We start from the raw sequence: 15,125 nt of genomic DNA, 5'->3' as shown, positions 1-15,125 counted from the left end.
CCTCTCCCTTTCTCTCTGTAAAAAATCAATTTTATATATATGATTCTTCAGTGCCCATGACAATGTTTGCATATTTTACTTATGTTTCCTTTCCTTAGCAAATTTTCAGTTGGTCTGGCTAAAGTTGCAGGAGAATGGAAAATTTAAAGTTCAAAGAATGTATAAACAGCCTGGCTGTAGCATTCCATGCCCTTATTTATCATAGGCATGGCACTTATCAGAGTAGATTGGGGAGATTTCTTGTCATTCAGCAGTAGCTATGAAAGAAGAGCCCAATCCCTTAGCTGTGGAATTGCATTGCTGTGGTCTTAACACCCTAATATTTAGATGGGTCACAACTAGGACTGCCTTCCAATATTTTATGTTTTAGATGATAAACAGGGTCTGCTACCAATTCCCATGTGTGTGGGAGGAAGGATGTTTCCCATACCAACAAGCATTTCTTGGGATACCAACTAGGTGTCCTACAATTCAACTCAATTCTGACATCACCTACCGCATATGATTGAAATCTTGTTCAATTGTGTGTTTTTTCTATGTCATCACAATTTTTTTTCATAAAAATATTAAGCATAGCACTTGTATACATAAAGGAATATGCCTGGCCAAAAAAATGGCTACTCTGTACTTTCTAAAGTCATGTAAGAAGTAACAGGTAAATAGTAGTTCTCCTGATTAACTCTGGGTAAATATAGTCTTGGATTTTTTGAGCCTGGTAACCAGGGAGGAAGCACGTAGCATCTCCTGATTCCATTGCTGACTAAGTCAGTGCATTGAAAATGTCCATCTGTTGCTCGCTACATATACATACAAACTTCACACGTTACTTCAAAATGAGTGGGCATAACCACAAAGTGCATATACATAGGGGGCATGTACTTATTGTGTTATATTACAAAGAGTCAGCAAAACCCAGGGATCAAGTTGGCAAAGTTTGATTATGTTTGTTTACAATTAAACGTTGGGAAATTTTTCTAATTGCATAGTTTAAAATCCCTTAAAATTTGACATGTAGGCTCATAAGATTTTTAATGTTCTATTTCAAATGTCGAAGACAGGGTATTTTAATATAATACTTTTATGAATTATATTATACATGTACATATATATATATATATATATGCATGTGTCTGTGTTCATATATGTGTGTGTGTGTGTGTGTATATATATATATATATATATATACACACACACACACACACACACACACACACACACACACTCTCTCACAGGGTGTTCCAAAAAATGTATACATTTCTAAAAGCTGATAGCTCAATTGATGTTTTTTCTTTTCAGATTTAACCCATTGGAATTAATAATTATTTAAGTGTATATAATTTTTGGGACTATATGTGTGTGTGTGTGTGTGTGTGTGTGTGTGTGAGAGAGTGTGAGAGAGAGAGAGAGAGAGAGAGAGAGAGAGAGAGAATAATCTCGTAATCTCAGAGATTTTATAGTAGATTCATTTCTTTTGATTGCTATCTCTTGTTTTACTGGAGTCAGCCATTGTGTCTTAATATGTATTAAATATAAAATGTAAATCAGTGATGTTACTTCACATCCTTTGACCTATAACCTAGAATGGAGTAACAGCCTGTGTAACCCTGGGATACTTGACATGTTGTTGGGACATATATTGCCTTTGCCAAACACCATTCCCCTCCTTTCTCCTACCATTTACATATTTTTTATTCTTCTACCTTTTAAAGGTATCTGATGAGCTGGTGATGTAATGACCTGTATATAGGCCGCAACTTGAGGGAGCCAAACAAGGAATTGAAGGCTTTTCTGGTTTTACTACATACCTGATTGCTGTTCTTGGAATAAACTGCACGTTCTTTCCTGGAAATGCAGGAACATTTTGAGCTCTGACCAAGCTGAAAAGAGGGATCAAATGGCCATCTGAAAAATCTTCTGTATTAACTGATGACTCAATCAAAGGGATCTATAATTTTCATCATAACATATGTGGTTTTCTGCCATATGGATGGTGGCACTAACACAGGCCTTTGTAAAGTTGTTGAATTATTGCAACAATTCATAATTCTGATCCTATGGGTTGCATAGATATTAATGAGGCAGATTGTAGTTTTTGGAGTAGATTACATGGGTAAAAAAACCAAGTAAACTTCACTTTTTAAAAACCTTTAAAAACATTCTTAATGTTTATTTTCATATACCCTAACATGAACCTAAACTTGTTTTTAGTTCTTGCTGACAGATCTAAAAACAGTGTGCTGTTGGCGTGCCTTTTAAGTTCAAGCAGGTAATAAAGTCATTGCAGCAGTGTTTTCAAATCAAGATGAATAAAACACATGGTAATACCTAAGATATACAATTTAGTATGCAAATTTTGTAGTTTTGTTGCTGGAGTGGTGTTTTCCTTTAAATTTCAGCACTTTAGGCAGCAGGAAAGAGCCATGTCATTGAGATTAAATACTAAAATTCCACAGATCTTGCAGTTAAAATCAGTACATATCACACAAAGATAGAAAGACGAAATAACTATTTAATTGAGTGGCACATTTATCCTCAAAATTTTCTCCTACCTTGAATTAAGTTATTGTTCAAGAGTCTCAAGTTATTGTATATATCCTGGTATACATGCATTATATATTTTGATAACTTCTTGATATATATGTTGTATATTCAAAATTTTATATGTGCCTTTTTTAGCACATGAAAAATTCCTTCTTGTAAAATTAATTGACCTGATTTAACTAAAAGACAAAAAGAAATTTTTATATATTTGTAGCTATTCCTTTTTTTACAAGCTAGATAAATCACTTGATGCCACTTGGTCACTAAGCAATTGCCTAGAAAGTGTTCTTTTGTTACAGTCAACTAATTCCTTTAATGAAATAGTAATGTTTTGTAGGTGCTGTGTATCATTGTCAGAGCAATTGGCTAGCTACATAGTTCAAAGCAAGAGTTGGTAAATCTTACATTTTGAGGACCTAGTTTTCAGCATTTGAAAATTAATTAGTAAATAAATACTGTTGCCATCTCTAGATGTTGGTTGTCACACTGAAGTTGTAGTCTGCTTTTTTTTTTTTTTTTTTTTTGTATGGCACAGACAAGTTTTATGTAGATAATTTTTCTTGCAGTATCATGGGTACCTATTTTTTATTTTTTATTTTTAGGTGTTGTTGAGCCTAAATAATATTATTGAACTTTGTCAGGCACTGTGACAACTACTAAGAATGTAATGATTATTATGAGCCCTTTATAAAATTCATTGGAAAACAGATATAAAGAAAGAAGCAAACCACTCATTGTCTCCCAGTTCTTCATTCACTGCTATTAACTTTTTGGTATATTTTCTTCTGGTGATGGTGGTTGTTGGTTTTTGTTTGTTTTGTTTTTCCTAGGCATGCACTTTTTATTTTTTTTAAATTAAAGCTCTAATAATCTTAAATATCCCATGACTTTTGTTATATGACTAATCTTAACAAGTTGAGATCTTGAAGTTTGTGTAAAATTCTATTGAGTAGATATATTATAATTCGTGTCACCACTTTCCTATTTTTGAATATTTCTATTCATTAACTTTTTGCTCTTCTAAACAAATATCTAAATCATCTTCATACAATATATTCATAGAGGTGGGATTAGTTCGGTTTGTGGACACACTGTTATTTCTTGACATATATTAATAGATTTCTTTCCCCAAACATTATCAATTCACTTGCCTATGAGCAAGCTGTATACGCATACGCCGTTTATACCTCATTGGTCATGGTCAGCTTGTGTGAATAAATGATCATTCTCCTCCTCAAAATTCTGTCCCAATGCTCTTTTGAGAAATGGAAATGTAAGTGATTTAATGTTAGGTAACCAGAATGTTAGGTAACTGAGGGGCAATTTTTCAATATTGTGCTGTTTCTCCAGAGGAACCTGTTAGTGGTTTAGAGTGGAGAATGCTTCATTGTGTGAGAAAACCTGTGCATTCCATGGTCTTTAGTTACCCTGCCCCCAGCCCCCTCAGAGCCAGAAGCACTCTTGGATCATCAGATCAACTGTCCCTAGTGGAGAATGCCTGGGAGCGAAGAATCTGTTGTTTAGCAGGATATAATTTACAGTGATAAACATACAGAGTATAAACGAACATATGTAATACGTATTACATGAGGGGTTTGTTATTCAATTGCAATTATTTTTACCTAAAATTTTTCTACCCACTTACAGCTGTGAAATCATACATGCTCATTTCATATTTCTCAGAGGTTTTGCATGTGTGTGACATAATTGTGAGTGTGAGCAGTGGAATACATTATACATTCATTCCACAGTCTACCATAACTGTATTCTGACAGCCATCTAATTTTTATGAATGTGATAATAGGTAACAATAGCTTTTTTTTTAAATTGATACTTGGTCTAGGTCAGTGACGGCGAACCTTTTGAACTCGGCGTGTTAGCATTTTGAAAAACCCTAACTTAACTCTGGTGCCGTGTCACATATAGAAATTTTTTGATATTTGCAACCATAGTAAAACAAAGATTTATATTTATAATATTTATTTTATATATTTAAATGCCATTTAACAAAGAAAAATCAACCAAAAAAAATGAGTTCGCATGTCACCTCTGACACACGTGTCATAGGTTCGCCATCACCGGTCTAGGTGCTGGCTCTGGATAAGAAATCAATATCCAGATTTCTTAATTTCTTAGCATTAACTTTATTTGACCAGCTCAAGCTAATGAGCTACCAGAATGACATGATTTAAAAGACTATCTATCAATTGTATTGTTGGATATAAAAAGGGATTTTACTATGTTAAATTAAAAAAAATAGTCCTTGACTTAAAATATCTATTAATGTACAAGTGTTTAAACAATTAAAATACTAATTTATCTGAAAGATAATTTATGAAATTTACTGAGCACATTATTGATATGAGGAAAAATTATGAGATGGTAGCCAGAGGATTGAATGGAGTGGTACTTGACTGCTTGGGGAATTTGATAGGACTGGAAATCTGAAGTATCAGAAAAATAACTGAGTGAAAATCATGAAAGAACTATTACTATTCTCAAAAATATATCTGTGTTACAAAGTTCATAAAATGTGGGTGCAGGAGAAGCCTTGTTAAATAAATTTAAAAGTTTTAAAATATGTACTTTAGCCCGGCCAGCATCGCTCAGTGGTTGAGCATCGACCTGTGAACCAGAAGGTCACAGTTCAGTCCCCAGTCAGGGCACATGCTCAGGTGGCGGGCTCCATCCCCAGTGTGGGGTGTGGAGAAGGCAGCCGATCAATGAGTCTCTCTCATCGATGTTTCTAGCTCTCCCTCCCTCTCCTTCCTCTCTGAAATCAATAAAAATAGACTTAAAAATAAAAATAAAATGTGTACTTTATGTTTTAGCATAAGGAAAAATGTAACAAATTATGTTCTTTTATATATGATATAAAATGCCTACAGAAAGTGCTTCTAATTTCTATAACCTGCTTTCCATTTCTTATGGGAGGAAAGACCATCTTCCTATTCCTCAGTGTTATTATTCCCAATTTCTTGAAAGACTTGAGGACCTTTAACTTGTATCATTCTCTTTTTGAGGCATAATTTAAAATCATTTACAAATATCATAGGGAAGCTGATACGTAAACGCTTGAATTGTTTGGTACACGGATGCCATCCTGCCTTCTCTCAATCCCTAATGGCAAGTCCCCTTTACCTCAACATTTAAAACGTGACAAGAAAATTAAACAACATGAACATGAACTAATAAATTTTCTTTTTACCTGGAACTGGATGAAAATTTTAATGAAGGGAATGATAAGGAAATAGAGTAACACTGCTTTTGAGGTGACCCATTAATTTAAGTACACAGACGACAGCAAATAAGAAAATATCCATCTCTAAGACAAATATTCTAATACTGTTTTGTTCGTTGGTTTTGTTTTTGGTAGGAATTTAGCTATGGTAAGAGAGCATTGACTCCTGTAGCCACTGTGATTAATAATTTTCATCATCTCTACTTTCACCTCCCCGCTCCCAAAGACAGTGTAGAATCATAAGTTGTTATAGCTCTTTTATGATTTCTATTGCCTTGGGAAACCTTCCTAGGTGAGGTTTTTTTTGTTTCTTTGTGTATATCTTTTTCCACTCACAAGCTTACTACTAACTGAAGAGAAGGTGGATCTGAGAGGTTTTTCAGGGGGCGGATGACATCCTAGTCCCCATCTACGATAGGCTGAAAAATGGCCCCAAAGATACCAGGTCCTCATCCCTGGAACCCATGACTATCACTTCATCTGGAAAAATGGTCTTGAGAGGGGAGAGTATCTTGGATCGTCTATATGTGCAAATGCAATCACGAGTGTCATTATAAGTGAAGGTAGAGGGAAATTTGGGAAGAGGAGAAGGCAGTGTGAGCAATGAGAGATTCAAGTGATGTGGCAACAAACTAAGGAACAGCAGCAACCTGCAGACATTGGAAGCCAGGAGTTAATTCTCAAACCCTAGAGTCTTTGGAGAAAGCATGGCCTGCTGCCATGTTGATTTCGACCCAGTGTTACTGACTTTGAACTTCTGGAGCCCAGAATCTTGAGGGAATAAATTTCTGTTGTTTATAAGGAACCAGATTTGCGAATGTTAAAGCAGTCATAAGAGACAAAACCAGTATTATTGCCTGCTTCTATAGTGGGAGAGTTAACCTGGAGATAGTTTTTGTTAAGTCCTCTTTGACAAGTAGAAGAAACAATTTGGAAGGAGATCGGATTGAGAGGTATCTAGTTTATTTATTTGTTTAGATGATTGTAGAAGTGTCATTGTTCTTGATATTTACTTTGTTAACTTTTCTCTGGCTTTGTGGCTTCTGTTTCTTTTTTGCATTTTAGTTATGAACTGCATTTTGATATGTGACACATATGTGTAAAATAGCATTTGTAATGGTAATAGTTGGGTAAGAATATACTTTCGTAATGATTTGTGACTTCAATACACTTTTTAAAACCATGCGAAATAAAAACAAATAACTAATTCGAATGTATAATTGCAATTTGATACTGTTTAGCTCTAGAATAATGAATAGAAGTCATTAATTGGAAGTTATTATGTAACATCGGCATGGTTTATCTTGTATTGGGGGTATTGCATACTTCAGTTGATACCTAGTGTACATTTGGGATTTATTCGCACCATACCTCTGGGTTTGGTAGTGTATTAGTTATGAAGAATATTAATATTGCTGCAGAACAATTACATGTTCATTTGCTAACTGTTTAAAATTCATACATAATTTATTGAAATGAATAGATATTTTATAAATAAGCCTTCTTGTTCTCAAGGGCCCCAAACCGAAATACATATGCTAATATGAGCTACTTTTTACCTTCAACATAAAAAATTTAATATGTAGTGATATATTAATCTCATTAATGCTAGGTTTCACTTCTTATAATTATGCTGTTAATCAAGGTATATACTTCTAAGTCTCTCTGAATATTGCCATATTTCCAAATACGACGTTACTGCTGTGATTACTGGACTTGTGTTGGCTTGACCATAACAAATGAGATGTAAAACTGACCAGAGTGAATTGTTGCCCTACTTCAGGCCAAGAACCTCATTACGTAAAACTCATTTCTTCATATACAAAAAACACTCATGTTGAATATTAATTTTTGGTTTTAATATTTATGCACTCTGGCAAAAACAAATAAAATAAATTTGCATTAAATATAGGGTTTCTTGATGTATTTAGAAATAGGGAGTCTTTTAAAATTGTTAAAACAATGCATAGTTTTCCAAGGAAGAAATTGTAATGCCAAGAAGTTAAATGACATATTCAGGTTTACCCAGCTATGTGTACATGCATTTTTTGAAACTAGATCTCCTGACTTTAAGCTTTGTGTTCTGTTACATGTCATTTTCTTAAAGATAGACATGCTAGAAGAAATATTACTCTTCAGTTTTTCTCTTCTTTGTAATGTTTTATTGTAGCTTTTCCCCGTTTTTCCTCTCCCTGCCCTCTTCTGCTGGTCTTTTGTTTTTCCATTTTCCATGACGACGTCTGTACTTGGTTTTGATGGGTGAGATTTCTCATTCAATATATATAGTCATTAGGTCAAGTCAGAATACCCATAAACTTATAGATGAACCTAGTTTTGTTACTTATAATTAATTGGACAAATCATTTCATCATGCTAAATACCAGACCTCTTCATGTTGTTGTTCAGCTGTCATGTGAGGCATTGCTGCTCTGGGGTAGGGCCCCAGTAAGCTATGAATTTAGCATTATTTCCTATTTAAGTTAGTTGGTATCTAAGCAATGTGGAATGAACACGAGCATTGCACATATGAGGAAACTCAGTTTTCTTGTAAGATGCAGACTGCTTACAATATGTAGAACATTTAAATAGTCTGGAAATACCTTTGCATTTTTCTATTATGTACATGTCTCTATTCAGTTTAATTTTAGTGTAAACTTTAGAAAGTATGTCAATTTTTTCTTTCTGTCTACCGAAACTTTTGTATATTAAAATATTGAATGATGCTAAACTGGTAAAATTTCATTATATGAAATGTCTAGCTCTTTGCTACTTCAGATGATAAAAAATTAAAAATTTGAAGCATTTTTTGTTTTATTTAATCTTTTTCTTTTGTAACTTCTCAAATGAAGTCAGTTGTGAAATTGGAAATCGGCATCCTCTGCATAATTTTGAATATTTTTAAAATTGATTTCAGAGAGGAAGGTAGAGGGAGACAGAGATAGAAACATCAATGATGAGAGAGACTCATTGATCGGCTGCCACCTGCATGCCTCCCACTGGGGATCGAGCCTTCAACCTGGGAATGTGTCCTGACCTGGAATTGAACCATGACCTCCTGGTTCATAGGTCAATACTCAACCACTGAGCCACACTGGCCAGGCCAAGTTTGAGTATATTGTTGAAAAAAATTTCAAACAATAACGTACAAATGTTATATTTAAATTTTATCAATCAGGTATTAAGAACTACTTTTTTAATAAAAATAATTCTGAACATAAACAGTTTATATAGCACCTATGTTATTTGATGAAAGTTTTGCTTTCACTTTAAATGTGAGCAATGTGAAGGACAAATTCATATGGTACTACCAATAACTAGTTTGAAAGCATTGCCATAATGGTCATAATTAATGATGGGAATAAATGAATACTCTTCAATGGATTTTGGATTTTTTTAAAAAAATTGCTGTTACTAAATACACCCTCACTCTAATTTGTTATTCTTAATGACAGCATCTATTTGTTTTCTACATTAACTCTCAATTTTTAATAATTAACTTGAAAAAATAATAAAATAATGAATTTGTTGCTTTATTGTGACTGTGTCTCCCTGGCCTTATTATGTGAATGCTCAATGTGGAAAACAGCCTAGCAATTAGTAGTTACTGAATAAATATTTATCATAAATTTTGGAGGGAAAATCTTTTTTTTTTCATCCAGATAGCATTTTATTTTTAATTTTTTGTTTTTTTTGTTTTTTAATTTTGTTTTATTGCTTAAAATATTACAAAGACTAGTACATACGTCTCCTTTTTATTTTCCCCCTTGACCTTCCCTGGCCTCCCCTATCCCCCAGTGTCTTGTGTCCATTGGTTATGCTTATATGCATGCATATAAGTCCTTTGGTTGATCTCTTACGCCCCTCTCCTGCCCCCCAACCCTCCCTGGCTTTCCCGCTGTAGTTGGACAATCTGTTAGATGCTTCTCAGCCTCTGTATCTATTTTTGTTCATCAGTTTATAATGGTCTTTATTATCCATAAATGAGTGAGATCATGTGGTATTTTTCTTTCATTGGCTGGCTTATTTCACTTAGCATAATGCTCTCCAGTTCCATCCATGCTGTTGCAAATGGTAAGAGTTCCTTCTTTTTTACAGCAGCATAGTATTCCATTGTGTAGATGTACCACAGTTTTCTAATCCACTCATCTGTTGATGGGCACTTAGGCTGTTTCCAAATCTTAGCTATGGTAAATTGTGTTGCTATGAACATGGGGGTGCATATATCCTTTCTGATTGGTATTTCTGGTTTCTTGGGATATATTCCTAGAAGTGGGATCTCAGGTTCAAATGGGAGTTCCATTTTTAGTTTTTTGAGGAAACTCATACTGTCTTCCATAGTGGCTGCACCAGTCTGCATTCCCACCAGCAGTGCACGAATGTTCCTTTTTCTCCACATCCTCTCCAGCACTTGTCGTTTGTTGATGTGTTGATGATAGCCATTCTGACAGGTGTGAGATGGTACCTCATTGTTGTTTTGATTTGCATCTTTCAGATGATTAGTGACTTTGAGCATGTTTTCATATGTCTCTTGGCTTTCTGAATGTTCTCTTTTGAAAAGTGTCTATTTAGGGCCTTTGCCCATTTTTTGATTGGATTGTTTATCTTCCTTTTGTTGAGTTGTATAAGTTCCCTATAAATGTTGCAGATTAAACCCTTATCAGTGATAACATTGGCAAATATGTTTTCCCATGCAGTGGGTTTTCTTCTTGTTTTCTCGATAGTGTCTTTTGCTGTGCAGAAGCTTTTTATTTTGATGTAGTCCCATTTGTTCAATTTCTCTTTAGTTTCAAGTGCCCTAGGAGGTGTATCGGTGAAGAAATTGCTTCAGCATATGTCTGAGATTTTGTTGCCTTTGGATTCCTCTAGTATTTTTATGGTTTCCCGTCTTACATTTAAGTCCTTTATCCATTTTGAGTTTATTTTTGTGTATGGTGTAAGTTGGTGGTCTAGTTTCATATTTTTGCATGTATCTGTCCCATTTTCCTAACACCATTTATTGAAGAGACTGTCTTGACTCCATTGTATGTTCTTGCCTCCTTTGCCAAATATTAATTGAGCATAGTGGTTCAGGCCGATTTCTGGGCTCTCTATGCTATTCCATTGATCTATATGCCTGTTCTTGTGCCAGTACCAGGCAGTTTTGAGAACAGTGGCTTTTGGAGGAAAAATCTTAAAAAAGACTTGCCAGTGTAGAGATGTAGCCGGCTAGTCTTACCCCGTATGCTAAGGATGTTTGTAACTTAGGTGTACGTAAGGTGGAAACTATGCTTTTATACAATTAAGGTTTAAGGGCTACAACTGAAAATGCTTACTTCATCTCAATCTGTATCAGAAAATAAACCTGCTTATAGGCTTTTTTGCATTGTATCTGTTTCCAAACATGCATTTTCATTAAAATAGAAAATCCAGTTTGAAAAACACTGGCTGTCCTTAACTTTCCTCTATATGTATCTTCTCCATTTACCCCTACGGGGAGCATATTGTACAGTTGCATTCACTATCTCTCCTATATGATTTGCTTTTTCTTTTTTAACAATATTGTTAGCATCTTTATGGAGAGAAATTTCACACCACAAAATCCATCCGTTTCCAGTGATTTCTAGTATATTTAGATATTTGGTGGTTTCTAGTATTATTAGAATTATGCAACCATCACCACAGTCAATTTTAGAACATGCTCATCACCCTAAAAACAAAACCCTGTAAACATTAGCAGTCACTCTCCATTCCCTCACTGCCCAGCTCCTGGCAGCCACCACCTACTTTCTATAAAGATTTGCAGGTCGTGTCAGAATCTCATTTGTTTTTATGACTGAGCCACATTCCATTGTGTGGATGTGCTACTTTTTGTTTATCCAACAGTTCTAAATATTGGACATTTTTATTGTTTTTTATTGCAAAAAAATACTATATTCATTGATGTTATTGTGGATACAACATTCCTTTTTTCCTGGATAGACACTGAAGAGTGCAATTAGTGCAACGTGAGGTAACCCTAGGTTTCACTTAAAGGAGCTCTTTGCTTTCTACAGCAACTGCACCACTTCAGTCTCACCAGTCTCTTCCATGTCCTCACCAACACTTGTTATTGTTGGACTTTTTTCTTTTACCCATCCTTGAGTCTAATGATGTTGAGCACCTTTTCTTGTGCTTCTCATGTCCGTCTTCTTTGGAGAAATATCTGTTCAGATATATTTCCAATTTTTCTCTTTAGCTGCTTGTCTTGTATTGAGTCAAAAGAGTTCCGGAGGTTTTCTAGATTGGCTTTCAGTCTTAAAAGGAAATCTTTAATGCAATTTTAAGGCAGTTGAAACTTTATTTAGATTAACACTTTTCTTTAAAGCCTTTTGGCTTTTGGAAGTGTTGTTCCAAAAGTAGTAGTTAGAATGTCTTCATGACATAGCATGGACAGAGGTAGCTTTGTGAAGGCCCTCATAAAGTCCAGTATCAGATTTCAGCTACATTGTTATTAAATAAGGAAAAAGTGTTCTAATTCATTATTCACCATTTCTATAAGTTCAGACATTGAAATAATGTTTCCAGCAAAATATCTAAGCTATCAAAAATTAAATTGTGGTGTACCTTTAACATTTGAGTTTAATATTTGATGCATTGCCTTAATCCATGCTACTTCCCAAGGCCAGTGATCTGTAGTGATTTGTGATTTTGCCTCAGTGTGAATTTTAGTTCATTAGACTCTAAGGTGGGGATGTGGAAAGGAGTCAGTACATGGATTAGCTTCTGATTTCTGCATTGCTGTGCCTTCCTCCTTATTTCATCAGACGTAAGAACCAGAGCAAGAAAACACACACCACACAGCCATGTTTCAGGAATGAAATAATGAGTAAGAGGAGTATTCATTAATTTGAAGATTTGTAAAGGTCTTAGGGCCTCAAGAAGGTCAAAGATCACTCCGTTAGCTAATCAGAGCTAGCCATTTCTAAATATTTTTTTTTCTTTATTTCACTTGTTTACTATCCTTTTGTAAGTTTATTGCCTGGAGAGGCATGATTTTAATAAGAGGAAACTTGTAATGCATCATATTCCATCTGTGAAAGTATTTGCTCTTTAGAAGTACAGATGTGGGACCACTCATGCCCTAGTTTTTTTATGTATGTATTTATAAACATATACATTATTATGAATAAATTATTAAGCCTTTAGGCTTTGAGGGCCATTCATATATTTTGTATGTATTATAGTCTTTTGGATTTTTACTAATTACATTACACATTCCTCTCTCCTAGAACCACCAAGACCCATTGCTCCTCCCCAGTTGCTTGGTGTTGGGCCTACATATTTGCTGATCCAGCTAAATGCCAACTCCATCATTGGCGATGGTCCCATTATCTTGAAAGAAGTGGAGTACAGGATGACATCAGGTTCCTGGACAGAAACCCACGCAGTCAATGCTCCAACCTATAAGTTATGGCATTTGGATCCAGACACTGAATACGAGATCCGCGTTCTACTTACCAGACCTGGTGAAGGTGGAACGGGGCTCCCAGGACCTCCGCTGATCACCAGAACCAAATGTGCAGGTAACACTGAGTAGCAGGCCACTCTGCCTAGTGGCTACATCTTGCATAAAACATATAATATACATACAATATTGAAAGTTCTAATTATTTGGCACGTGATATGATCACACTATTCGAAGAGTTTCAGTGAATTTGGTAAATTGTAGCTTTGGTTCCGTCATAATTTGACTGATTTTGGAGCAGTGGGAGTCTTTCTCTACATTATTCAGTATTATTTTGTATCCATAATCTTTTCTTGTATGGTAATTTTGCTCAGTTTGCTTATATTCACCCCCAAATCTCTGATAGACACAGGTGAAAGAATTGAGAGCAAGCCTTGGCATTTCAAGCATATGCTAAATGCCCTCCTATGGTGTGGACATTGTCTTCCTCAACCATTGCAGAGGCATATCTGATAATATAAGAAGTGTTCCTCTGAACCAAGTTTCAGTGGCCAGCCCTTTGATTCAGAAAATTCACTTGTTGAGGATTAAGTGAACAGCTACAGAATACACTTCCTATGCCTGAAACAGTGGTGAAAATAATAACATATGGAGAAAACACAAAGAAAGAATAAAAAGCAATATATAACATGAATCATAGTTCCTCATTCTACCATGCTGTTATAGTGGAAGAAATTGTTAGCTATTTATTAAAAGCCACTGAAAAATTTAATCCTCTTAGTTATTAGATTATATTTTTCATTGCACTCTTTATTTTGTTATTGAACATAGTTTAGATGAAAGACATTTTTTATTCTATCAAGCATTATGTTGAAACACCTGCAGAGTTAGTGCATGAATCTATGTGTCTTGAAAATTTAATGCTCTTAATTCTGAAAATTGAAAAAGAAGACTGTGAGGATCTATGAAAACTCAAATGTTTATACAATGTCTTGTGTTTCTTGAACATCTGTTTAGCATTTACAATATTTTGGGGCTATCCACCAAGAATACTGATATCAAGTCAAAATAAAACCCATGAAATCACTTTTTATACTGCCATCCTTAAATATTTTTTTAATCTGGCTTAATTTTATATATTAACATATATTATGTTTATATTGAAAGGTTTTCACAAATAGGAAGTTTAACTGCTCAGTCATTAGTCTCAATCATTAGTCTGAGATTTAGATAAAGATTCTACTAATTTTCTAATTATTCCTGTGATTGAAAAGCAGCTTAACTCAGAAGGCAGTGCACATTTCCATGGTCCAACTAAATCACACAATTTGCTTTACAGAATATCTGTACCGCTGTGTCCTTTCATTCTAGGAAATATGGCATATTGTTCTCATTGTAGTAGATGAACTTTCTAAGGGGGAGACATGTTCGCCACAGGCTCAACTAGTCAGAGGAATGATGTAAAGAGGAGACAGTTTTGAAGTTGAGAAGTAGCTCATTCTGTCTTTCGAAGTTAATATTCCATGCCAACAGGAAACAATGAACAATGGGGTTCATTTTACAAAGGAACCTACACACTTTCAAATAAAAATTACCTGTTTCTACATTAAATTTTTATAGCTGTTTACGAAGTAGAACCATAGTGGTAATTCTGCTGTGCCAGGAGTCTGCCTCTTGATGTCCTGGGCTCAAACTTCTAAATATCACATTTGCCTTCTTATTTTTATTTTATTTTCATCAAAATAGACAATTAAAAATTAACAGTATCACACAGTGTATTGCTGATAATAATGTAATTTTTGTTTAACTTGGGAATGATTGGACATTGGTTATTGATGTGAGGGCCAATGGAGATTGCCAGTCAATGGGATTTTGTTTTAAAGCTAGGTCTTCTGTATTAAGTGGATGCCAGCATGTTAA

At 34.7% G+C, this 15,125-nt stretch overlaps 1 protein-coding gene across 8 annotated transcripts in view; it reads left to right on the top strand.

The window, feature by feature from the left end:
• The window catches only part of PTPRK (protein tyrosine phosphatase receptor type K), a 482,252-nt gene that overhangs the window by 286,677 nt on the left and 180,450 nt on the right, over window positions 1-15,125 (top strand). For all 8 annotated transcript variants that reach the window (XM_036318388.1, XM_036318389.1, XM_036318391.1 and 5 more), the window contains exon 7: window positions 13,030-13,323. In XM_036318388.1, the coding sequence (XP_036174281.1) occupies window positions 13,030-13,323 (294 nt within the window). The remainder of the gene's footprint in view (window positions 1-13,029; window positions 13,324-15,125) is intronic.

This window comes from Myotis myotis, unplaced genomic scaffold, assembly GCF_014108235.1.
Source record: "Myotis myotis isolate mMyoMyo1 unplaced genomic scaffold, mMyoMyo1.p scaffold_m19_p_7, whole genome shotgun sequence".
Lineage (NCBI taxonomy): Eukaryota > Metazoa > Chordata > Mammalia > Chiroptera > Vespertilionidae > Myotis > Myotis myotis.
Note: the sequence above shows the minus strand (reverse complement) of the source record. Positions and strands in the feature narration are given on the sequence as shown.